The sequence below is a fragment of the Camelus dromedarius genome, chromosome 35 (assembly GCF_036321535.1).
Source record: "Camelus dromedarius isolate mCamDro1 chromosome 35, mCamDro1.pat, whole genome shotgun sequence".
Lineage (NCBI taxonomy): Eukaryota > Metazoa > Chordata > Mammalia > Artiodactyla > Camelidae > Camelus > Camelus dromedarius.
This window is the reverse complement of record NC_087470.1, coordinates 3,842,724-3,868,106: the sequence shown is the minus strand read 5'-3', so window position 1 is coordinate 3,868,106 and position 25,383 is coordinate 3,842,724. Positions and strand designations below refer to the sequence as shown.

General features: G+C 49.3%; 2 protein-coding genes across 24 annotated transcripts in view; one reads left to right on the top strand and one right to left on the bottom strand.

The window, feature by feature from the left end:
• Window positions 1-6: 6 nt before the first annotated feature.
• On the bottom strand, window positions 7-6,765 carry LOC135319943 (GDP-fucose protein O-fucosyltransferase 2-like). 16 transcript variants are annotated; one of them, XR_010379024.1, is made up of 6 exons: window positions 6,544-6,765; window positions 6,148-6,209; window positions 4,916-5,152; window positions 2,627-2,793; window positions 1,670-1,799; window positions 7-761 (listed from the first exon to the last, which is right to left on the bottom strand). XR_010379024.1 is itself a non-coding variant. In XM_064482282.1 (4 exons), exons 1-3 carry the CDS (start codon window positions 6,734-6,736, stop codon window positions 1,711-1,713), a joined length of 453 nt encoding a protein of 150 aa, XP_064338352.1. In that variant the 5' UTR covers window positions 6,737-6,749; the 3' UTR covers window positions 7-764; window positions 1,670-1,710. The 16 variants fall into 16 exon arrangements, 7 of the variants coding, with proteins under 7 accessions (XP_064338352.1, XP_064338351.1, XP_064338354.1 ...); XR_010379025.1 differs by lacking the exon at window positions 6,148-6,209 and having other exon boundaries at window positions 4,916-5,148; window positions 6,544-6,756; XR_010379023.1 differs by lacking the exon at window positions 6,148-6,209 and having other exon boundaries at window positions 4,916-5,148; window positions 6,538-6,753.
• Window positions 6,766-6,888: 123 nt separating this feature from the next.
• LOC135319942 (uncharacterized) overlaps window positions 6,889-25,383 on the top strand; it is a 140,285-nt gene continuing 121,790 nt past the window's right edge. For 3 of the 8 annotated variants that reach the window (XM_064482273.1, XM_064482272.1, XM_064482276.1), the window contains exons 1-12: window positions 6,889-7,114; window positions 8,541-8,919; window positions 9,537-9,672; window positions 12,142-12,228; window positions 12,576-12,736; window positions 13,027-13,073; window positions 15,620-15,748; window positions 16,092-16,225; window positions 16,630-16,682; window positions 18,452-18,616; window positions 18,924-19,036; window positions 20,445-20,988. In XM_064482273.1, coding sequence (XP_064338343.1) covers window positions 9,631-9,672; window positions 12,142-12,228; window positions 12,576-12,736; window positions 13,027-13,073; window positions 15,620-15,748; window positions 16,092-16,225; window positions 16,630-16,682; window positions 18,452-18,616; window positions 18,924-18,927 — 822 coding nt within the window. In that variant the 5' untranslated portion in view covers window positions 6,889-7,114; window positions 8,541-8,919; window positions 9,537-9,630 and the 3' untranslated portion in view covers window positions 18,928-19,036; window positions 20,445-20,988. The other 5 variants (XM_064482277.1, XM_064482278.1, XM_064482274.1 and 2 more) reach the window with 5 other exon arrangements.

Sequence of the window (25,383 nt, the reverse complement as noted above, 5' to 3'; positions counted from 1 at the left end):
CAGGTTTGCTGCAGGTGAGCCAGTTCCTTTCCAGTGACATGTCATTCTCTCTGAAGCAGGAGGCAAGGCCATCTGCTGGGAGTCAGGGAAGAGACAGAGGGAAGGTTAGAGGTGTGCAGAGAGCAGAGAATGTTGACACCACTGAGTGATAAGTGGGGAAATGTGCTCACTAGAGAAATCCTGGAGGATTGCCTGGCAGCGGCAACATGGTGGGCATTGATTTGTAGTCTTGGAAATCTGTGCTGGGAGAGCCTGCTGCCTGCAGGCTCAGAACAAGTAGAGCTGGGTGAACCGAGATGGAAGTCGGCCTGGTGAGGAACTGAAAAGGTCAAGGCTCAAGGGGGTTTTGTCTGTCATAAAGAGAGTGCTGACTGTGGATGCAGAGCTGGAAGGTGGGGAAGTGGAAGTAAGAGGAACGTGGACAGGCAGGAAAGCAGAGGAGTCAGCGCATGATGCCCCAGTGAGGGTGAAGGAGGGCCAGGGAGGCTGGTGGAGAAGAAGCTGGACGGCTAGAGGTGGGCACTTAAAGGAGAGAGGCTGGACCTTGGGTGGAGACACGCCCGGGTATGAGCCCGGGGGTAGGGTGAATGGGGGGTGGCTGGCTCAGGCTGACAGAGAAGAAGACCCTACAATGACCATACTGGGTGGTGGAAGGAGAATGAACTTTGACGTCTTGATGGTAGGAGGCGAGGCAATACAGAGCTGGTGGTCCAGGTGCTCCTGACTGAGGCAGATGAGCAGGGAGGCCAGGGTGGCAGGCACTGCTAGGAAAGGATCTGGGTTTTCCATGTGCTCCCACGAGGGGAGGAGCAATCATCTGAAGGTGGAAAGTGAGCACAAGGAGGCCAACCCAGGCTCCTGATCAAACGGGGGTTGTGAAGGTGCAAAGCGTCAACTCCAGTGATGGTGGCCCAGGAAGCAGGGACCACGGGTGAAGTGAGGGGGCACTCAGAGAAGAGAGGGAGAAGAGTCTTCTGGGTGTAGGGGGAAGAGAGGCCCCAGGACAAAGGAGCACAGAGGCACAGTGATGAGGATGGACTGGCTCTATGGTGACACTGCAGGGATGGCTGGATCTTTGTCCTGAGGGCTTAGGTTGGGGGGACTACTGGCCTCATGAGGATCCCCCTCTCAGCAGCCTGGACAGAGGCTCTCGCTCCTGAGAGCTGTGTGGCCACCACTGTTCCCGGAGGGGCTCTGCCTCCATCTTCTCTTATCAGACTTTCCTGCCCAGCCCCCGACCGCCAGCGAGGGAGCCTGGGCCTCGCAGCTGTTTGCCGTGGAGGGACACAGGCTCCTCGGAGGAGCAGGCGGATCTTACTTTGCTCCGTAACCCAGGGCCTAGCAAAGCGCCAGCCCATGTGTGGGCCATGTAGGGGCTCGGATACTTACTATACTAACTCAAAGCAGTAGAATTGCAGAGCTGGAGGAAGTGACCACTGAGCTCACAGAGTTCACTGCCCACACCCCCATTCTACAGATGAGGAATCAGAGACCAAGCAGTGAAGCAGCCTTGGCCAAGGTCACGCTGCTCGTAAATGCTGGCCTGTGTCGGGCATGCCAAGTGATGAGCTGCAGTGAAGGGGCTGAGAGGGGTCTCTGGTTCCAGAGAGCTCGGATTCAAGTCCCAGCTCTGCCATTTATTAGCCGTGTGACTAATGAATGTCCTTACCTTTAAAGTGGAACTCATAGTGGTGCCAACTCATTGGGTTGTCATGAACACAGCGTTCCTGGAACAGCAGGACAGAGTTCTGTAAGGGTTTGCTGTTGCTTTGGTTATGATTATTATCACCAAGTGAACCCTGAAATGAAGAACAAAGGCAGCAAGAATTTTTATTTTAAAGGAGTTTCAAATCCTCTGATGAATGCTTCATTTCATCTATTCAAGTTTTCATTTGACCCTTATTAACAACTACACAATGGATGACTTTTGAGGCAATCTTGCTTCATGTCTTTAATTCTCACTAACGACACAGGCTATTTAACAGGCAGCAGTTTCTTTTCCAGGAAGAGGGACAAAAAGTTAAAAATGACTCAGTGCCTCTCGGTCCCCAGTGAGTTGGTTGTGACCTGTCAACCCAGCTTTGGGGAAGTGCCTGCTCCCCCTGGGCCCACTGAGCTGCCCCGCAGCCTCCAAGGGGTGCCGTACCCCCACACGAATCCAGTCTCTTGGTTCCTATCTTTGCTTCAGATCCCTCAAGGACTGCCCATGCCCCAGGGCCCCATCTGCCCCACCAGCCTTGGCTGCTGGACTCCAGGACACCATCCTGGGTCTCAACCATCCCCTGTTCCTATGACCGTCCCACTACTCTACATTTTGTCCTTCAAGTGTGGGCTTCTGTGGCTCGCCACACAGCAGGGGTCTCCCCGTCCTCCACCTTGGGTAACTGCATCGTCCTGCACGGTGCCTAGGGAACCCGTGTGGAGGCAGGAAGAATACAGAACAACAGGTGCTCAGAGGGGCTGCCTTTCCCACTGCAGGGGCCCTAGAGAGCTTTCTCCCAGCTGGTTATTCACAGGCGCTGAAGCTGTGGAATCTCGATCTCACCAATTTAAAGGGCATCATCACTAATTACAAAAGCAATCATTTCTTCAGTAGCAAAAGGAGAAAAGACTTTGTGTTCCCCACCTCCAACTGTTTTCCTCCACCTTCAGATGTTTCTCATCTCTGGGCAAGGGTAGAATGCAACTCACAGAATATTATTTTTCAATGTCTTTTCCCACTCTGAAGATTGCTTTCCCAGAACCGATGAAGGCTAGAATGGTTTAGCTTCCCTGGACTGAGGATTCAGAGGCCTGGGGGGAAGGGGGGAGGGGGAGGTGAGATAACTCAGCAATATTGAACCTAACAGAGACATTAAAAAGTTCTATTCTAAACAGAAAGGAAGCAGGATGCTATAGAAACAGGAAAACCATAGTTGGAAATGCAATAACGAGTTGCAAGAGAATAAACATAAAGATGTAAAAATGAAAAAGGACATCAAAATAAAAAGAGTTGGGAATGGGAGAGGGGAGCAAGAAAATGTAGATTTTTTTCTTTCTTTTTTTTCTTCGTTATTCTTAGGATGTGTTGGAGCCTACGTGATTATCAGTCTAAAGGAAATAGATATAGTAATGGGCTGATATATTTGAAGAATAAGGTAACCACAAATCAAAAGCATACATTAGAGTCGCAAAAAAACCAAAAAGAAACAAACTCAAAATGGCTTAAAGACTTAAATATTACACACGACACTATAAACTTCTCACAAGAAAACATAGGCAAAACATTATTTGACATACATCTCAGCAATGTTTTCGTAGGGCAATCTAAGTAACCCAAGCAACAGAAATAAAAGCCAAAATAAATAAATGAGACCTAATTAAACTTATAAACTTTTGCACAGCAATAGAAACCATAAGTAAAACTAAAAGACAACCTATGGAATGGGAGAAAATATTTGCAAAAGATGAGACTGACCATGGCTTAATTTCTAGACTATATAAATAGTCCATACAACTTAATAAGAAAAAAAAAACAACCAAATCCAAAAATGGGCAGAACAACTAAACAAGCAATTCTCCAATGAAGACACACAGATGGCCAATAGGCATATAAAAAATGCTTAATATCGTTCAATTATCAGAGAAATGCAACTCAAAACTACAATGTTATCATCTCACACCAGTCAGAATGGCCATCATTCAAAAGTCCACAAACCATAAATGCCGGAGAGGCTGTGGAGGAAAGGAAACCCTCCTACATTGTTGGTGGGAATGTAGTTTGTTGCAGCCACTGTGGAAAACAGTATGGAGATTTCTCAAAAGACAAAAAAAAAAAAAAAAAAAAAAAGCTTATTACCTAATCCAGCAATCCCACTCCTGGGCATATAACCAGAGGGAACCTTCATTCCAAAAGATATCTGCACCCCAATTTTCACAGGAGCACTGTTTACAATGGCCAAGACATAGAAGCAACCTAAACATTCACTGACAGATGACTGGATAAAGATGCGGTATTTAGATATAACAGTCATAACAAAGAAGGAAATAAGGCCATTTACAGCAACATGGATGGAACTGGAGATTATCTCACTAAGTGAAATAAGTTAGACAAAGACAAGTATCATATGATATCATTTATATGTGGAATTTTTAAAAAAATGATACAAATGGACTTATCTATAAAACAAAAAACAGACTCACAGACTTATAAAACAAACTTAGGAGTTTGGGATTAACAGATACAAATTACTATATGTAAAACAGACAAACGACAAGGATTCACTGTAGAACACAGGGAAGAATATTCAGTATCTTGCAACCTATAATGGAAAAGAACCTGAAAAAGAATAGACTATGTATATGTACAACTGAATCACTATGCTGCATACCTGAAACTAACAAAACAGCTGTATAACTGAAACTAACAAAACATTGTAAATCAAACACATTTCAATTTAAAAAAAATTGATAAGCTCTAAATACCTTTATTCAAAGAAAATCTTGAACTCTTCCCTCTTACAAAATTTAAAATGGGTAGCTTGAGCAGGACCAAATTATACTGGATGGGCAGTTACATATCTTCTCCAGCACGTGGCCCATGCTACACACACATCGTGTTTTCCTACAGGTAAGAACAGCCCTGACTGCACAGCGAGCGACTCTTTCTGGGACAAGGGCCTCTGTGGCAGTGGCCTCCTTGTCACCGCTGCATCTCACCAGGAGGCCAGGGTTTTCAGAGGGGAGGGGACATAGAGCTCATACACTTCAAATTGACTTCCCGAAAAAACTATGGAAAAACCAAATTCACCTGCAGTGTAGGAAACATGAGCAGGGCCCCTAAGCAGACCGACAAGCCCAAAGTAAGATGGCCCGATGTTCAGATCGGAACCAGAACAAAGACCACCTGGCCCCAGTTAAATGACCACCACCTCACCTGCAACGAACTGCTCGTACTCAATGTCAGGGATGTTTCTGTTGAGACTTGGGAGGTCAAAGGAGTCGGACCAGGGATCGGGGCTCTGCCAGTGGTAGAGGTGGCCCCAAGGGAATAGCACCAGTACCGGCTCCTCCATCTTCAGCAGGGTCTTCAGGAGGAAGGCAATGTGGATGCAGACGTTCCTAAGGAGGTTGAAGCCCTCTGGAGGGTTGAAGTCACACAGAAGGTACCTGGCTGGGAGCAAAGGAGAGCGGGTCTTCAGGGCCAGGCCTCTGCACAGGAATCCCGGCTTAGATAGAACAGATACAACGGGAATCCCTGCACAGCCCATGGCCTAGACTCCAGACACATTCAGCAGCTTCTGGTTTGTAAAGTGGAGGCACTGCCCACCCATCTCCATGTGGCCAATTACTTCAAGTCCGGGAGCAGTTGCGGAAGACATCTTGGCATCCGTCTAACACCACTAAGCACCCGACTAGCATCTGAGCACCCGTTCTCCAGGGGCTCTCAAACTTCTTGTTCTACAGAACCCTATACACTCTTAACAATTACTGAGAACTCCAAAAGGCTGCTATTTATGTGAGTTTAATCTATCACTATTTCCTGTGTTAGAAGTTAAATAAGAAGTTAGAGAAAGTGTATGAATTCACTTAAAAATATTAACAATCTACTGTATGTTACCATTAATACTCTTAAACAAAATATATTTCTATTTTTCAAAAGAAAAATCATTAGTGAGAAGAATAGCAGTGATTTTAATTTCTGCAAATCTCTTTTGGACTGGTGAGAGCTGAATTCTCCTATCTGCCTCTGCATTCCCTGTTTTGTGATATCGCAGGCCAGGTTTTCCCTGGAAAACCCCGCAGGAACTCGGGAGAGCAAGAGTGTGCAAAAGGCAGGTGACATCCCGGCGTTTCTATGAAAATGGTCTTGCACCTCAGGGGCCTTGGATACACTTTGATAACTGTTGCCCTATCCAAGGCGAGACTCTTCTACACAAGAGCCAGGCAAGGGTCCTGGATTCTGTAATGAGTTACCGCCAAAACACCCCTCCCTTCTCTGTGTGCTTCTCACAAGCTCCATTACTGCAGATGAGGATGTAATCCTCAACTGGGGCCTCTAATCCCAGAAGACTGCTAACTTCAAGAGGGAGGGTCCCATCTACCATCCCTACACCCCGCATAGTTTATTTTGAGTCAAGCCCTAGATAACTGCTTATCGGCACTGACCCTTGTGTCTTTTTCCTGAGGTTGACTGAAGGAACCAACATCTGGATGGAACTGAAATTTCCCTGCAGATAAACAAGGCTGATAAGCCACCCCATTCCAACATCTGATTCTGGGGCTCTTCAAAACCCGGGTAAGGCCCCGCTTCATCTAAGATGGGTCCTCCGCCTGCCCTTCCCGGGGGGTTCTGGGAGGCCGCGGCCACCAAGGGCGACCCAGACTCGCGGCCCCAGCCCCATTGCCTGAGGGGGAGGAAAGCTTGAGGGTGTGCCCAAGCCCTGCCCCGCCCCGCCCCAACACGCTCCCCGGCACCACAGCCCTCCCCGGCCACCGCCCCAACCCCGATCCCACCCCGGTTCATGTCCGCCGGCCCCGCCGACGGCGCGGACGTACGTTTACCGTCTGTGGGACGCCGCCCCAGACAGGATGTCGGCCGCCGACTGACCAGGCCAGAACTAGTCGCCCGGCCGAGCAAGCCGCCATCCCCAGCAGCAAGCACCGCCATGGTCCCGGGCAGCTGCACACTTCCGGAGCCCGCTACCCGCCCCAGAAGCGCACGCCGGCCCGCGCAGAGCGTGGCGCCTGTAACCATGGCAACTCCGCGGGACCCTCCCCTAGCGCTTGCGTCGTGCGTCCTCCCGAGTCTAGTTGTGCGAGGGCAGAACTTGCAGAGCCAATGGGAGCCAGGGCGCAGCCAGGACGGGGGTGGGGGGAGGCTTATGGGACAGCTGGGCGGGGCCGGGGAGGGCAGGGCCGCCCGGAAGTCCTGACCTGCAGGTGGCGCCGGCCGGAGGCTGGGGCGTTGCTGCCACCAGTGGGCGGGGCAGCGGGGCAGCGGGGCGGGGGCACCCTCACCTGTCCGTGTGTGGGGATCAGCCTGGGCTCCGTGGCCTCCGCTTGCACCGGACGTGGACCCAGGCTACCGGTGGGCAAGATAGAGGACTGAGCCCAGGCACGCACGGCTGGCCAGGTAGGGCACCTGAAGTGCAGATCCGCCAGGCCCGCTGCCGGCCTTGAATACGCGCTGCTAGGCAGTTTCCAAGAAGACGGGATCTGTCATAAGAGGGGAGGTAGGGCTTGGGTACCAGATGTCGGGTTGGGTGCAGTCTCACAGGAGAGCCACGGTGAGAGGGCGCAGAGCGGCCCCTGTGTTGGCGGGGCTAAGAGTTTGGGGTATAGGGTCGGGGTGGTGTGTGCCTTTCTCCGTGGTCTCCTCACTCCAGAGCAAGGGGCTCTGCTTCCCCCCTCCCCTCACTGCACTCCCTGCCTTCCCCAGCACCACCTGGGGTGTGGTCATGTCGAGGCAGGGAAGGCCCAGGGAAGGGGCTCATTCAGGGGCAGGGGCCACTCTGCAGGGATGCTGGACCTGACAGCAATGCAGTGCTTCGGAACTCCCCTGGGCTGGGTTTCTAACCAGTGGGATGGAAGGGCCTTTCCTTCCTGGGGTGCATTTGGGGGAACTAGATACGTCATGAATGTCAGCCCTGAAAATGGAGGCTGTGCTACATCCATTCTTGGAAAGAAAAATCAGGCCCTTCCAGCCCAGGTGACTCAGAAAGTCAGTCAGCAATGTTCGGGGTCCCCAGTTTAGGCTTTCAAATAGAGCTGAGCGGCTCAGGAGGCCAGATCCCTGTCCGTGGCTCCAGGAGTAGGCTTTCTGCTGGGGGACAGGATCCTCACAAACACCTGTGTCTTTGTGGGTCACTCCCCTCTGACAAGCTGGGAGGCAGGGTGCAGTTGTGGGAAATCGTGTTTCCATGAGGAGAGGGCCACCAAGTGGTGGGGGCACAGGAGACAGTGAGAAAGAGTCCCGCAGCCTTTCTGGAATCAAAAAACTGGCAAATGTGAAAAAGTGCATAATTTGTTTTATTGAACAGGCTGCTTATGTACGTTTGGAGGGCCAGGTTCAAGGACTCTGCATCCCTCCAGGACAATAGCCTCAAGAGAAGAACAGACAGAGCAGGAAGAGATGTGGGGTTTCTCCCAGGAATGAGGCAGAACAGGGATTTCTGCAGATTTGCAAGGAGACCCCGACCGCTGAGCACCGGGTTACAACCCCACGTGACCCTTGTCGTGTTTGGCTTGGGCTCTGGGTCTGGCCTGATCATGTATTCTTCCAGCTGAGTTCCAGAAATTCAGAGGGTAGACTTAGAGAGGCTGCGTTTGGAACCCGGTGTGGAGACGGAGGGTCCTTTATCCTGAGTCCCCTCAGCCTAATCACTGTAGCTGAGTTCCAACACCACCCAGGCCCCCAGGGTGGCCGTGGAGGGAGAGCAAGCCTGGCAGGTGACCCAGGGGTCCCACTGCTGTGCCCCTCCCTTATCTTTGTTCCCTTTCACCCCGGAAGGTGTGATTGTCTCATGTCATGGTGACAAGCCATCTCTCTTCTCTGTCAGGTGGGATCCCCACCCCCGCTCAGCCTTCTTTCTGCATGGATGCTGAAGGACCAGGCTCACTTGAAGTTCTGAGTTTGAGCAGTAAGGTGGAAACAAAGAAACCAATGGAAACAAAGAAACAAGTCATTGTGGCAAAGCTCCCCACCACAGAGAAGCTGCCCTGAGTGGAAGGGAGGGTGTGGGCATGCCCATTTGTTTCGTGTCTCCCAGTGCTCTTCGCTTTCTTATTGCAGACCTGCATGGTTACAACAAAATGATCTGCAAAACTGAAAATATTTACTCTCTGGCTTTTACAGAAAAGGCTGACCAGCCTCTGGTTCCCGTACCGGTCAACTGATTGGAGTACCTTTCCAGTTTGGAAACATCTGGGCAGGCCCAGGTTTGCAAAATTCTTTAAGAGTAGTTATGGAGTTTTGCTTCTAAACATTTTTATGGCTCTATACTTCTGAGCTGAGGTTGTGCTGTGTAATTCTGAGCCGGGATTTTCTCAAACTGTTTCTTATTTCTTATACCGGACACCCCTAAATTCCAAGGGGAATGGGATGTTAAGGAAGCCATGGAGTTTAGGAAAAAGATACAGATTTCATTTCCATTTAAGCATCGATGTATCTCCATCCTAGGCAGTATCGGTTCTGTGGTATTGATAGGGGAACTAAATAGCAACCAAATTTATAGAAAATAGTGGGTCATTGGGTACACAAGTTCTTCTTTTCAACATTTTTGTAGTGTTTGCAGTTTAAGATGACCGTTCCTGAGAAACAGGCAGCCTCTTAGAATGAAATAGCATTTTCCCTGAACCATACTCAATTTTTATTTCGTAGACAGCAGGAAGGGCAATCACACATCCAACACTTGGGGACCTCAAAGATAAAACGTAACTTTCTGGGAGCACACTCCCCCCGTCTCCCTCTGCTCTTTTCACTGTCCCATTGTCCCTGAAGGCTCTTTTGTATCTTCTGCTCATGACTCCAGTAACTCTTCCTTCTCGTCCCTCAGCTGGTAAGTTTACTTTTCTACTTTGACCAAGCAAACTGAAGCCAACAGAAGAGAACTTTCACCAGCAACTCCCAGCACATCCGCTCGCCTTCTGATGTCTGTGACCTCACTCTCGCTGCCCCACCTCTTATTACAGGTGACATCGAAAGCCAGATCATCCAAAAGTCACCAGGGGGCCCATCCATACAATCTTCTCCGGGCTGTCACTCCCACATCCATCCTCTCTGTCACTACCTCATCTATTTTGTTCTCCTGCTAGTTGGCTCCTATCAGTATATAAAAGTCCATCCTCTTAAAAGAAACAAACAGCACTCCTTGACTCTAATTGGCCCCCACCAATTGCCACCCCATGTCTTTGCAGCAAATCTTTAATGAGTCGTTTAAACTCACTGTCTGCATATTCTCTTGAGCCATTCCCTTTGGCACCCACTCTGGCTTTCCCCCTGATCCCTCGCTCTATGGAAACTGCTCTGTCAAGGCCATCAGTGACCCCACGTTGCTAAATATAGTGGTCAGTTTTTAGTCTTCATCATGCGTGGCCCTTTGGCAGCATTTGACCCAGCTCTTCCATTTCTCCTCCCCCGTGTTCCTGCTTCACTTGGCCTCCAGCCCATCGCTCTGCTTTCGATCCACTGGCTGGTCTTTTGCCAACGTCTCCTCTTTTTTCCAAATATTTACTGCGAATGTGCCTCGGAGTTGGGTCCTGGGTCTCTCCTCTATCTCACTGCTATACTTTTGGTGGAAGCAACCAGACTTGGAAATTGACATGCCATCAATTTCTCGATTTGTCCAAAACTCCCTGATTGGCCTTTTCCATTTGGAACTCTCTCCCTGATACTCATATTCTTTTTCTTTCATTCATCTTGCTTTCACATTCATACATATGTTCTACTGTGTAAATTACTTTTCCAAATTTTGAATCAGTCCATACATATCATGTGAAATGCTCAGATCTCTATTATTTCCACTAAGATGCTTATTCTACCTTAGAACCTTTCTGCATTTCTGTATTTATGTCAATAAAGTGAATAGTATTTCTACAAGCCTCATAGTTAAACAGTGTGTTTGTTTGGGGCTACTATGTAACATGAAATAATGATACATCAACATAGTCCTTTTTCATTTAATTTTATGTAACACCAAGATGAGGTTTTTGCACTGAAGACTGTTTCATTGAAATTTTACCTACGTTATGGACAGTCAGTTTATGTGAAAGCCCTCATTTCTCCCCTTTTCTGATATATTTTCCATTTGGCTATTATAACATATACCTTGGCATGAAATAAAATTCCAAATCCATTCACATAATAAAATTAATACATTTAAATTATATTTTTTAATGTTAAAAAGAAAGAAAAAAAACCCCAGACTCCTCTACCTATTAGGCATTTCTGTGGCAATATCTAATAGACTCCTTAATCATGACATTGAAGAACTGAGCTGATTCCAGCCCCTTTCCACCTGCTCAGCCCCATCTTGTCCCATCCCCTGTGGATGGAGAGGACATCCATCCCATTTTCCAGGTCCAGATGTTGGAACCATGTTCTCTCTCTCTCTTTCTCTTACACACACACAGACAGCAAATCCAGCTTGTTAGAAAATTCTGGCTACTCTGAAATCATTAACCACATACTCCCTGTTCCCCACCCTCCTAGGAGCCACCTTCAACCCCTTGTTGGACACCAATTAGCCTACTTCTTCCATCTTTGCTTTTCTACAATCTCATCCACACAGAGTCAGAGGGAGCCTTTAAAAGCATACATTGAGGGGGTGGGTGTAGCTCAGTGATACAGTGCATGCTTAGCATGCATGAGATCCTGGGTTCAAACTACAGCACCTTCACTAAAATAAATAAATTAACCTCCTCCCAAGAAAACTCAAAACAAAAGCATAAATTGGACATCACCCATCCCATCAAAACTCACTAAAAGGGTCACCATTCCATTAGGAGCCAAAGTCGTCCCAAAGTCTTCGAGGACCCGGCCTGCTCTGCCTCTCCGCCCACACTCTCCCCATCACTCTGGGGGCCTCTGGCTCCGGCTCTTCCTTCTTCCTCCGGATCTATTCTGCTTCAAGTTCATTACTCCTTGAGATCTGCCAGGATTGCCTTATTCCCTCCTGCCTGCCTCCCACCCCACCACCATCACCTGAGTTTGCTCATATCACTCTTATTTTTCCCCAAGCTCTTGCTACCCCCATCATGTTGCCTGTTTTCTCTGCTAAAACTCTGAGCCCCCAGTGATGGGGAGTCGTGTCTATTTTGTTGACTAATAAAGCCCAAGAGCCTTGGGAATGGGTATAGTTACTAGATTCCCATAAGTAGTAGGAGCTTATACAGATTTGCTGAATGAAAGCAGAGGTCCTGGTCCAATTCGATGGAGCACTTCTGTGTCCTGCTCAAAGATTAACTCTCCTTTCCTCCTGAGAGAGGGTGACCACTTCCTTGGTGATCAAAGGCAAGATCTATTTTCTTTATGCTGTTAACCTTAGGCGGGGAGACTGGGGGATCTTCATTTACATTTTAAAATTTGATTCACTCTGCAGTTTGTCTCCTGTCTATGTATCCTTTTGAGAAACCATTTATGAGTGATCATTCTTCCATCAGATTGAACAGGATCCAGGGGGAAGTACCAAGCCTGTCCCATCGGCCATCCTGTGTGTCATGTCCTGTGACCCAGTGGATGCTCAGCACGTAAGTGAACCAACAGGAGTGAGTGAAGTGATGGGAACATCTCATTATTGTGGTGGCTGCACTCTGTCCGATGCCTTGAGATTTGGGGAAGGGTTTACAACTGCGGAGGCGAGATGTCAGGTCCTCTGTGCTCTTCCTGAGTGCCCTGGCCTTACCCATTCCCCCAGTCCCCTCTGGGCAGCCAAGCCCAGGAGCTGGGCCACCGGCGATTGTGCTGATCAATAATCCACCTCACCCAATGTCCGGGGGTAAGAGCGGCCAGCACAACTGTTTGTAGACTCTGAAGTCAGGTCCTTGGAGGAATTCCTCACTGAACAATGTTTTGGACCTTTTATTTTTCTCTATAGCCTCCAGCTGAAGAAACAGATTGCCTTAGGTACATGAAAGGTGAGGACACCTACTATCCCCATGGAGCGCAGGTGGGGCTGGGAGTCTGCTGTTTGTACAGCCGGTGGGCTCGTGTTGCTTTGGGCATCCCTGTGCCTGAATTCCTGCAGTACACTCGGTGGTAAGAACGGGGGTGCCTGGCAGGGAGGGAAGCGGGTCGGGGGACTACACAGCTGGGGAGACGTTAACCTGGGGTGAGCGGGAGCCGGCTGATGCATGGAATCTCGGTGCAGGGAACTCTCCAAACTCAGAGAGGTTCCCACTCCCGCAGGGTCCCTTTGATCAGGGTGCTAGGCTGTCAGCACTGCAGGGTCCCTGTGAGGATCATGGTGCCTTCAGGCAGTGGGAAGTGAGGGGTCCAGTGGCAATTAAATTAACTGTGCACCCAAAGCCAACCCCCGTCTCTTTCAGCCTGTTTCCTAATCTGCAAAACTGGAATGATGTTAACCATCCCGCAGGTTTGTTGATGGGCTGGGACACACTAGACTGCCAGGAGCTGGAATTCCTCTGTGCCCTGATTGTAATCCTTCCTTCACACTATTTACTCTCACAAGTTCAGTCTCTCTGTCTCTCTCATTCACTTGTAACTTTCTCTACTGCTCTGGTTTCATTTGATTCCCACCCTCCTCCCAATCCCCAGATGAGTGAAATTAATTTCTGTGTGTCAGTTCCAAATTCCCGGGAAAGATGCTCTGTCCCCTCTGGATTGGTTGTCCAACCCATCAGTTGCAGTCAGAGGAGTGAGTCCCTCTGTGACCAGAGGAGGGGCTCTGCCCAGCCCCCCAGCCACCACTGTGGGAGCACATAGCTCTCCGAGGAGGAGGTACTGGCTGTGACTTGGTGTCACTAAGTGTGAATTTATCTCTCCTCTTGCCCCACATTCATCCTCCTAAACAAAGATGAAAATTAAACACTCCCGAGATTTGTGTCATGGAACACTCAGGGTGGGGGCTAAGAGGGCTGGATTCCCTGCTGAGTGTAAGGGGCTACAGTGACTCCCCAACGAGAGCCTGTAAAGGAAACAGCACCGGCCCCACTGGACATTAGGGTGCTAAGTCTGCGTGACATTGAGCCAGGCTTCTGACCACAGCTCAGGGGTCTGTTCTGACCGGTTAGTCTTTGAAACCAACCAGCTTTGGATTCCTCAATCCCTCCCTGAGGTTTTACCTGAACCACGAGCTTCTGTATCTCTGAAGACAGATGATGAGGACCCTTCACGTAAGGCATTTGCACAGCCCTGTGCGGGAATTTGTGCTGCACGGTCTGCCCGGCGAGCTGACCAAAGTTCGTATTTTACTGATCTTAGAAATAGTCTGGTTTCCTGATGCACTGTTTCACTGAACAAGCAACAGAAGCCACCTCTGGCTGATAAAAGCAAAAAAGGGACTTAATGAAAAGATACTGGGAGGGTGCATGGAGTGGCCCAGACCAGAGCCGACCCGGGGGCCGTAGGAGATGTTGGGGAGCCTCAGGCACCAGGCTGCGCAGGGTGCTACCGGGCCCCCTGCTGCCCCAGCAGGGACCCCACTCCTCCTGACACTCCACCTCACTGCAGGTTCATGTCCCGGCAGGGCCAGGTCACACTGAAGCCACCAGCACACACCTCAATGGGGGAGTTGGCCCCTTCTCAGCTGAGGGCGTGCCTGGTGTGGGGAGATGCCCAGTTAGAGGAAGGCGGTTCCCCTACTGTTCCGAGTTAATGCGCAAGTCAGTGTCCATCACTCAGGAGAGCCGGGCTGGTCGGACCTCATTGTGGTGACTAGGCCGTCTGAGTTCACGTATTACTTTTTAGGTTGGAAGGCCCAAGAGGGAGAAAAAGTGGAGGTTCTAGTACTTATTTTATATTTCCCATGTACCAGGTGCGGTAAGCAAGCCACTTCAGACAAGGCCCATAACAACCACATTAATAGGCCACGGAGAAAGTCATGCAGTCAGGCCTCTGCAGCCCCGAAACCCGTGTCCTCATCAGTTCCGTAGTTACCAGTGGAAGTTGTAGGGATTTATGGGACTGTGTGCTCCTGTGGGGGCTGGGATGTGTGTGTTTAAATCCACATCTTCAGAAACTCGGCCAGAACCACAGCCACTGATTGTCTGCATGGAGGCAGAGGAGGGGAGGCTTCCAGCCTCTGGTCCAGCTCGTGTGGAGCTCAGAAGTTGCTCCTTCTGTCCTGAAAACAACACCAGAGCTGAGGGAGCTGCAAACCCACTGCTCTTCTTAGATCCACAAGAAAACTGAGGGGGAAAGCTGCTCCCAACACAGAGAGGCAGCCGGGCAGGCTTGGAGAGTCACAGCTCCCAGGGCAGAACCCGCTTTTGTAAGAACCCCGGGGGCAGGCAGATTTAACAGGTCCCTGAGGCCAGCTGGAGGCTCAGCGTGGGGAAGTCCGAGTGTGACAACTCCAGGGGGCCAGTCAGAGGGGCCCCCTGCTCTTTTTCATGCATTTTACTTCCAGGACCGTTTCCTGTTCTCAGAGTGAAGATCATAGGAAAACTCCTCATGGTTCCTGCCAGGAAAGGAAAAAATAGCTCTATTGAAATACACCCAGAACATTCTCTTCCATTGTGGGTGGTTGTGTTTTGTTTTTTTTTTTAATGAGAAATTATTTTCCCAGAGCCTAACCTACCTGGGGGAAGGGAAATACCTTCTGTGTCACCCAAATTGGGGTGGGGGAAAGAGACACACTTGTGGAGGTCACAGCTCAGGGCACAGGCTCAATGAGAACTAATCACAGGACTACAGATGCCCTGCTCTGTCCCACTCCCCCAACACCTTACCTCCATTTCAGTAGGGCCCCTGTGTTATAACAGGAATAAAATTAAAAGAAGTAAATGTCTCAGGAGTGTCTAGGGAAAACCCAAAGACAGCGGGGAGATGGAAACAAGGACTCACGGGTGGCTTTAGCCTCTCGCACGAATAGCTGTAGCAAACTACACACAGCCCAGCCCCAGTAGATAAACAGAAAACCTCACAGAAGAAACTATTTATTTTGGTTCTCTTACCCAGTGCATTCCATGGTGCATCCTCGCCTAGAATTGAGTGGAAGCAAGTCCATCTCAGAAGGGACATACCTGAAGAGAAATGGCTTTCCAGACTCTGAAGGGCAGAGAAAGCACCAGCCTGGGTTAGAGAAAGGTGAGGGGTGGGGTAGGGGGTGGGCTGCCTTCTTCCCCAAATAAGGAACCTTCCTGAGGCCAGCACAGTGGGAGGGAGGGCCATAGGGTGGAAGCAGCCAGACTTCTTCCTGAGAAGTGATAGGATGCCTCCAAGGGACCATTCAGATGCCCAAACTGTGTCCTGATGGTGGGAGCCAGTCGGTCTGCCTCAGAGCCCAGGACTGAGGTGGGCGCACAGCAGGCCGGTCTTACTTGGCCGGATCAATTTCACTTCTCCGAAACCCTGTGTAAAACATGAAGCGTGGACGACCTGGTGAGCACAGCTCTGCCCTCAAGACCGGTTTCAACTCCTCTCTTCCCAGAGAACAGCATCTCTGAGCCCGTCCTGGGTGACCTCACAGAGATCACCCTAGTGGCCCAGGCTAGTGACCGGGAACATGTACCTTCCTGCAGCCAACCCCAGACGTCCACTGATGCATCATATACTGGCAAAGATGTGAGTTCCTGTGCATTGGTCTAACAGCAGAGACTGCCACAGGCCCAAGAGGTGGTGTGTGGGACAAGCAGGGGTGCAGGAGTGTACGCAGTGCAAAGGTGTAAATGGTGGCAGGGGTGCAGGGGCTGTGGAGGGTGCAGGCAGTTCAGGGGATGCGGGGGTGCAGGCAGTGCGGAAGGGCAGAGAGTGGCAGGGGTGCAGAGGTACAGGGAGTGTAGGGGTGCAGGAAGGTGCTCCGGCACGTGGCCAGGGTCAGAAGGCAAGTGCACATCCTCGCAGTCAGCCTGACCCCGGGAGATTAGTGCAATGGTCTGGGGTGGCGGAGGGGGCGGCGGCGGCGGCGGCGGCGGCGGTGGGTGGGAGGCTGCCCGGGCAAGCCGGTCGATTTCTTCTCTTCCCTGCAGCCTGGCCTGGGGGGGTGTTGGCCGCCGGAGATTCGCCAGATGTTGGACTCCAGGTAAGCTTGCTCCTGGGTGGTGGGGCGGTTAGGTCAGTGGGCGGTGGCAGCGGCAAGGGGGCGGAGCGGGGCTGCCCCTGGCGAACTGATGGAATAGCTGCCTTCTCCCGGCTGCCGGGCCTGGGAGCGGCCTCTGCTGCCCCAGGTCGCTGCACACACCTGTCCCACTCAGCAAGCTGAGTGGGGAGTGGAGGCGGTGTGGTTAAGGTGCAGGGCCCACGGGGATAGGGGGGCTGCCGCACGGAAGCCGGTCAATTCGCTCCGCTCTCCCCCGCGGCGGAGCCAGGGGCGGCTTCTGCTGCCGTAGAGGCGGGACGCCGGTCTCCAGGTGAGCTTGGTCCTGGGAGGCGGCGGCGGCTGGGGGTTGGGGTCCGTTCCAGGGAGCTGCTCCATTTCTTCTCTCCCCCGCGGCCTGGCCTGGGGGCGACCTCTGCCGCCAGAGATTTGCCTGAGGTCCGACTCCAGGTGAGCTTGCTCCTGGGAGATGGGTGCGGTGCAGTCAGGGGGCTGGGATGGTGGTGGCTGCGGGGATAGGGAGGCTGCCCCGGGGGAGCTTGAGGATTAGCTCCCATGTCTGTGCCGCGTGGCCTGCAGGCGGCCTCTGCTGCGCCAGGTCCTGGGACAACCCTTTCCCACTTTGCCTGCTGGGGGCGGGAGGCAGGGTAGTCAGGGTGCACGGGTGGCGGGGGTCGGGGGCCTGCAGCGGGGGAGCGGGCACATTTGCTCCCATCTTCCCCGCGGCTTGTCCTGGGGGCGGTGTCTCTTGCCCTGGGTTAAGAGACACGTGTATCCTAGTCAGCCTGGCCCCAGGAGGCGGGCGTGTTACGTTGGGGGTGGTGGCAGCAGCGGCAGGTTTTCCCATGGAGCCGGTCCATTTGCTCCCATTTCTCCCCGTGGTTTGCCCTGGGGGCGGTCCCTGTTGTCCCTAGTTCGCCGGACGTCCATCTCCAGGTCAGCCTGCTCCCTAGAGGCGGCCACCGTGAGGTCAGGGGGCAGGAGCGGTGGCTGCTGTGGGGGTAGGGGGCTGCCTTGGGGAGCTGGTGGATTGGCTCCCGTCTCCCCGATGGCCTGGTGTGGGAGTGGCCTCTCCTGCCTCAGATCACCAGACACACCTGTCCCATTTAGCCTGCTGGGGGAGGGGCGCCCTGGGAAGTGCCTTTAAAGTGTGGGGGAGGCGACGGCAGGCGTAGAGGACCTGCAGCGCGGAGCCGGTCAATTTGCTCTCCTCTTCCCCACGGCCAAACCTGGGGGCGTACTCTGCTGCCCAAGAAGCCGGATGCCCGTCTCCAGGTCAGCTTGCTCCTGGGAGGCGGGCGCGATGCTGTCGAGGGGCAGAGGCAGCTGCGACGGCCGGCTGCCCCGCCTAATGGGGCCACTTCTTCTCCTCTCCCCTGACCTGGCCTGGGGACGGCCTCTCCCGCCCAAGATTAGCCTGAAACCCCACACCCGGTCAGGTTGCTCCTGGGAGGTGGGCGCGGTGACATCAAGGGTTGGAGAGGAGGGGGGCTGCCCCTGGCGGGCTGGAGGATAAGCTCCCATCTTTCTGGAGGCCTGACGTGGGGGTGGCATCTGCTGCCCCTCATTCCTGGGTCACCCTTCTCCAGGACATATTGCCCCGGGGGTGCTGTAGGCTGCGGGGGCGGCGGGTTGTTGGCGGGGGTATGGAGCTTGCCGCTTGGGAGCTGGTGGTTTAGATCCCATTTCCCCCGCAGCTTGGCCTGGGGGCAGCCTCTGTTGCCCCAGGTCGCAAAGCACTGTTTCCCTGACAGCTTAACCACCGGAAGTGGGCAGGATGTGCTGAGGGGGCGGAGGCAGCCGCCAAGGCAGCGACGGAGGGGGCTGTCCCTGGCCAGCCGGTCAATTTGTTCCCATCTCAACATTTGCTGTCCCAGTTTCGCAGGACGCCCTTCTCCAGTTTATCCTTCTCCTGGGAGGTAGGCTCAGTGCATGCAGCCCAAGGTCTGGGCTCTCCCCTGGGGAGGGGCAGAACGCTCTTCTTCTTCTTTGTCTTTATTCTTCAGCAAAGTGGTTACTGGCCCCAATTCTTAATTCTGAGAAAGTGTAGCCTGTGTTACGGAGGAGCTGCTGGACAGTGAGGTTTCTGGGTGGGTTTTCACATCAGCTGATGCCCCAGGCAGGCAGGAAATGTATTGCTTAGAGCTTCTTAGTCTGGAGTTGGGGGATGGCCCCGCCATCCTCACCATGCTTTTTAAAAATGTGTTACTCCCCTCTTTTTCCTAGGTGACATTTTAGGTTATTGGGTCCCAGATTGCTGGCACACTCATCCCTGTTCTCAAACATCTTTTAAACTTGGGTGAAGTGATAAGTTGGGGAAGAAGATGATTTACTGAAAGGTAAGAATACTTAAATTTGCATTAAAGCTACATTCTGTCAATCTTTCTCAAATGATTTTTCTCTGATTCTAAATCCATGACCTAGTGAATGTTGTACTCCTGTGTAAATCATTGATCTTCACATCACACTTGTTGAGTGGTCAACGAGATTTGTTATTTAGATTATTCCTGAAAGGAAAAGCTCAGGCTTTTGAGAATTCCTTGTCTGATGTCACCCAGGCAGTCACAGTAGAAGACAGAGCTGATATAAAAATCCCTCACCTGCCTGAACTGCAAAGCTTCTGGGATTACTGATCCCTGAAATGCAGGTGACTCTTGATGATAATCTGGGGGATGGTTTATATGATCAGATTCTTCCAGTCCTGTAAATGGGTTCCGTGGCCCCAGCCCCGGGAGAGCTGGTCATAAGGGCCATATCGTGAGGGGTGGGATGGGAAGGCAAGGTCTAAGAGCTGGCATCACTGAGATTCCACACTCGCTAAACACAGACCCCAGAGCCTAATTGTTGTCAGGTTCTGTTCTGGATTTGAGAGTGTGTTCAGACATGATTCTTGCCCTTCAGGGGTCACTGCCTGGGTGGAAGTAACCTTTACATAAATCTGGGGAGGATGACAATTAAGTAGATGGGCTGTTATGATTCTCAGTGTGCCCAGGCTCGCTCTTCCAGGCACTCGTGGGACTAACGAGAGTCATGTTATTCACTCATACACTGATTTATTACCCTTGAATTGATCATTTGTCCCACAGTAAGTGAAACAAGCGATGAGGAACCTGAGTTTTGTCCCCTTTCCTAGCACTGATTGTATCTGTCAGTCAGGCGCCCTGCGTATGCATTGTGAAATGGTGGTATTTCTTGCCCAATGGGACTGCACTGTCAGTTCTGAGAATCAGGGGAGACACGTGGGTAGGACAGCACACTGACACATATGGCACGCCCCCCACCCCATGAGACAGCATTGTCGATGCTTAGGTGACCCGATGTAGACCGCGGTGCTAAATCTGAGCATGTTTAGTGATCTTGGTGGCTATGAAAATACAGACTGCCGGTCCCTAATTCTGGAGACTCTGAGGGTGTGCACCCCAGAATTCTGCATTTTAAGAAGCACTTTAACTAATTCTGATGAAGATGATCTGAGTGTCCCACTGAGAAACACTGGTGTGCGATGCACCAGTATTGAGGATTCTCAGGGAGCGATGTTTTTTCAGGATGGTCCAAGGGCCCTCACGAGACTTTTGCCTTGGGTGTAATTGTATGTGTTCGAAAGTGATGTCTCTCACTTCCAGTGCTTGTCAGCATGCTCTGTGCAGGGATTTGCTCTCAGCAGATATCAAAAACTATAAGTCTTCAGGTCACCGAGCTAGAGTGTGGGCGATCTTTTATTTTGGTTTTCTTTATTGCAATGCGGAGTCTCCCGAGAAGAGATTCAGACTGAACAGCTTTGTGTCGGACTTTGGAAGACCGCTGGTGCCCAAGGGGTTCTCTGGCAGCACAATGACGAATCTAGGTCCCTCTTTCACTGCTACGTCAATGAAGTGGACCGCATGGACAAGGCCAAAGCTGGTATCCCAACCATAGCCCTTGACAGTGATGTTCGGCTCCAGGAAGCCATCAGATGCAGCAGGTGGCCAGAGAAGGAGCCTAACGGGCTCATGAAATGTGACACCCCCAGCTTCATCAACACGGACCAGAACTCTTCCTTTGGGGAAGATGATCTCCTGATTTTGGAACCACCGATTGTTCTAGAAAATAAGCCAGTTGCCCAGACCTCACACAAAGACTTGAATTGGAAATGTGCTTTGTCAAGTGTTTCTCTGAAGATGTGAAGTCTGTCTTTGTATGGCAGGAAGTCCCCTTTCACAAAATTGTATGTGTTTGTGTCTGAGAGAGAGAAATGGAGACAGACAGAAAGACGGAGACAGAAGAGAGCCCCCTCAGAAGAGAGCTAGTTAAGGTGAGTTTTTGTGCCTTAGTAAACATTTGGGGTTTTGGGGGGAACAAAGTATTTACACTGTCTCATTCTCCTCGTTGGAAACCTTGGCCCCGTCCTCAGTGTCAGCGGCCTTGAACGGGGTTGCCATGGTGCTTTTCATCTGGCGCTGCCACTTCCACGCTCTGCCTTTAGCACGTTGCTTTGCCTCCCAGGGCTGCCACCCTTTAAACTGTAAGGTGAGGAGTCTGGAGTAGATGATCCATCCCAGCTCTGCTGTTTTGCAAATTTCTGATTTCGTATTCGGATGAGGCTGGGATACACCCAGAGCAGCATAAACCAGGCCCTACCTCCTGTCTCTTGCTGGGGCATCCCTCAGGTCTGTGCCTTCTACTCAAGCCTTTACTGAGCCCAGCTTTTGTCAGGAGCCCAAGTGCCTACCGGGATGGCAGGAGACCTGTCTCTCCTGGTCACGGTGGCAGACATTTCTATTGGTTGTGCTGAAACAGCTCTTCTGAGATCCTCCGGCCACCCTTGCTCCAACCTGAGGACAGACCTACCGTTCCTTTCCTAGGAGGAGGATCAATCCATGGTGCATTTTATGACAATCCTGTCCCCAGGAATGCACGGAAGGTTATCAGCTGAGTGAGGGGAAGTGCCTCTGTGTCTCTGTGTCCCTGTATCTCTGTCTGCTCACAGTGCCCTGCCACCGGCTACTGAACAAGAAAAGTGCTATTCACCATGCTGTGTCTTTTGCAGATGTGTAGGTGATGGTCTTGTGGCTCATGTGTGGGCTTTGTGCTGGGATGGTGAAGGGCTTATAAATACCTCATCAACATGTATTCGAGATGGCCTGGTGCCACACAGACTTGATTCATGAAGGCATCAAGCCTGCACACTGGTTTGGAAACAACTTGGTTTTGATCAGTCACACTGCATGCATGACTCACTGCTGATCTCTGGGTGGTTTTTTCATTTTAGATTTATTCACCCAGTGTCTTGCTTAAGCTGAAAAATACATTTATTTCACTAGAATATTCTCAGATTCTTTGTTTTCACACATCCAGTTGTTTAATTCCTTTAAAAATCATTTTGTGTTTATAATGCCTCCTAATATCTATCATCTCTAGGTTCCCAGTGGCCTGAGCCATGCACCAGATTTGATGTAGGAACTGTTCCACCAAAAGAAATCCCTTTGCCATAATATCTTTTGAGGAAAATATTATTCTTTAAGGCTCTAACAGTAAATCGTAGAACAAAGCATGGAACATTTATTGTAGTTAATACATGTTCATGCAAAAAGAAATGATATTTTCATTAAACAATGTTGATTTTAATAACTTTTACTAATGTGAATATTATTACTCATAATTTAAGTAACCAAATAAAACCACAGTTATTTATTATGAAGTTTGAAAACTATTTACACTGTCTCTCAATTAGAGGTAGCTTTATTAGAAGACTGAAGGGTATTTAAAAGATGGAAAAATACCCATGATGACACCATCATTTTTATTAACTAAATATCAAGAACTGTGCAGGGTTAAGATTGAACCCTCTGCAAGCTCTCAAGTTAGCATGAGGTAGTTTGTGGATGCTGCCAGAAGACAGGAGACTCCCCCAGGTTCAGAGACAAAGAACTTCTTGCCAGCACAGCAGGCAGCTTGGGGTTCATGTTCATGTTGGTTCCTGAGTTTCTTTCCTTTTGCTGTTCTAACAAAGGACCACAGACTCAGTGGCTTAAAGCAATACACATTCATCATCTCACTGTTCTTTTGTGCAGAAGTGCAAAGTCATTGTCAGTGGGCTTAAACCAACGTGTGGCCAAGGCTACGTTCCACACCGAGGCTCTAGGGAGGGATTCGTCTTCCTACCTTTCCCAGCTTGCAGAGGTGTTCACACTCCTTGGCCCAGGGCCCTGTGTCACTGTGACCTCTGCTGCCACTTTACATCTCTGTCTCTGACTATATAGATATAAAGGAAGAGTCTTCGACATCTGGTATGGACCCTTTTTCCTAAATGGACATTGTATCTCTATTTATGTGCAGATTAAAACCCCTTCCCTCCAGGGTGTGGTGGCATCAGCTCACAAGATTACCACTCTGGGCTTTAAGTGTCCTCTTTGTATTGACACCTGGGAACTTCTCTTTCCATAGTTAGCTCTGTGTTACATTTGTTGTTGTATTTTACCCGGCATTACTGAAAGTTTTACTTAAAAGGGATCCTAATTAGCTCTGTTTACCTGTTTCCAGAGCTGAAGGCTTCAGTTCTAGATTATCTGTTTGATTTCTCTTAAAAATACATTCCAGTATATTTCTCTGGTGAAAGTCTTTACCCTGTTGTCTATTCTCCCATAATTTCCTTATTTTCTTGAATATATTAAAAGTATTTTATAGCCTTTATTGGTAACTCTGATGCCTACATCACCTGGGGGTTTGCATCCTTTGTCTAATGTTTCTTATTCTCATATTATCCGTTATATAGTCTTGACATGTTGCATGTCTTGAAATTCTTTATTACATGGCAGACATTGCAAATGAAAAATCCATATGTTATTTTCCGTGAGAGGTTTTCTACCTTCCTGTTAGGCAAACAGGGTGAGGGACTGATCATGTCGCTCCAATCAGGCGCTGAGGTGGATCAGGACTGAAGTGCCTTTTTTCTTAAAACAGCTTTGAGGTATACTTGGCAAAGTAATTTTCACACGTATAAAGTGTACAGCTAATACGTTTTGACATAAGTATATCCCCAAGAAACCATGACCACATTCAAGAGAGTGAACATACCCATCACCCACAAAGCTTCTCTCCTGCCATTTGTTGTCCCTCCCTCCCTCCCCATCTCTTCCCCTGGAAACCATTGATCTGCTTTCCATCACAACATATTGGTCTGCATTTTCAAGATCCTTGTATGAATGGATTAATGCAGTATCTACTCTATGTTGTCTGACTTCTTTCATTCAGTGTAATTATTTTGAGAGTCATCTGTGTTGCTGTATTAATAGCTTATTTTTCTTATAGCAGAGTATTGTTTAGTGCTGAGTTTTTACTGAAGAGTTTGTTGTGAGCAGTGTTTGGATAGACCATCATTTGTTTCTCCATTTACTTCTTGATGGATGCATGGGTTATTTACAACTTGAGCTATTATAAATAAAATTGCAGTGAATATTTGGTTACAAGTCTTTATATGGACATATGCTTTTCTTTTCTAAAGCACCACATGAGGAATATCTGGGTTATATGGTAGATAGGTATTTACCTTTTTTAAAGAAACTGTTAAAGACTTTTCCAAAATGGTTGTACTATTGTAAATTCCTTGTGGTGTGTATCAGCTCTGGTTGCTCTACTTCCTTACCAGCACTTGGTAAGGTCGGTCTTTCTAATCGTATTCATTCTTGTATGTATGTGTACTAGTATCTCACTGTGGTTTTTGAAAGCATTTCTCTAATGACTAATGGCATCTTTAATCAGCATCTTTTCATATGCTTATTATCCATCTGGATATCTTTACTGAAGTGTGTTTTCTGGCCTCATTCATTCATTCAGGTGTTTGCATTATTATTGAGTTTTGAGACCTCTTTATTCTGGATCAGATACAAAGAGAGACCTTTATCAGATATATGATCTGCAAATAGCTTCTGTCTAAGGCTTGTCTTTTCATTTGCTTAGCAGTGTTTAGAACAGCTTTGAAGAGTCTTCATTTTGATAAAGTTCACTCTATCAGTTTCTTTTTAAAATAGATTATACTTTTGGTGTCATAGCAAAGAAATATTTGCCAAACCCAAGGTCATAAAGCTTAAGCCTATGCTTTTTCTCCTAGCTGTTTTATAGTTTTAGATTTCCTATTAAGATCTATGATCCATTGTGACTTAATTTTTGTATATTTTGTGAGGTGTGGATCAAAGTTCATTTTTTTTTTTTTTGCATATCACTATCTAATTCTTCCAGCACTACTTGTTGAAAAGATCCTTTCTCCACTGCATCCTTTTTGAGAATCAATTGTCTATATAAGTGTTGGTTTAGTTCTGAACATTCTATTCTGCTCCATTATTCTATTTTCCTGTTTTACACCAACACCATACTTTCTGATTACTGTAGTTTAAAAAAAAAAAAAAAAGGCTGAAAATCAGATAGTGCAAGTCTTCCAACTTTGTTTTTCTTGTTCAAAATTGTTTTGGATATTTGGGATCCTTTGAATTTTTATATGAATTTTAGAATCAGTTTTAAAATTCCTTACATCCTGTTCTGCCAAATTTCCACCCATGTCTTTGGCCATCTCCAAAGCCACATTTTCTGAAGAAGTCTCTCTAGATCCCAGGTGAAAGGAATTTCTGTTTCATCTGTGCTCCAATCACATTTGATAATATTTGATTACATTTATTCATATTTGGCTGGATGTACTTGTGTGATCTTTCCTGCC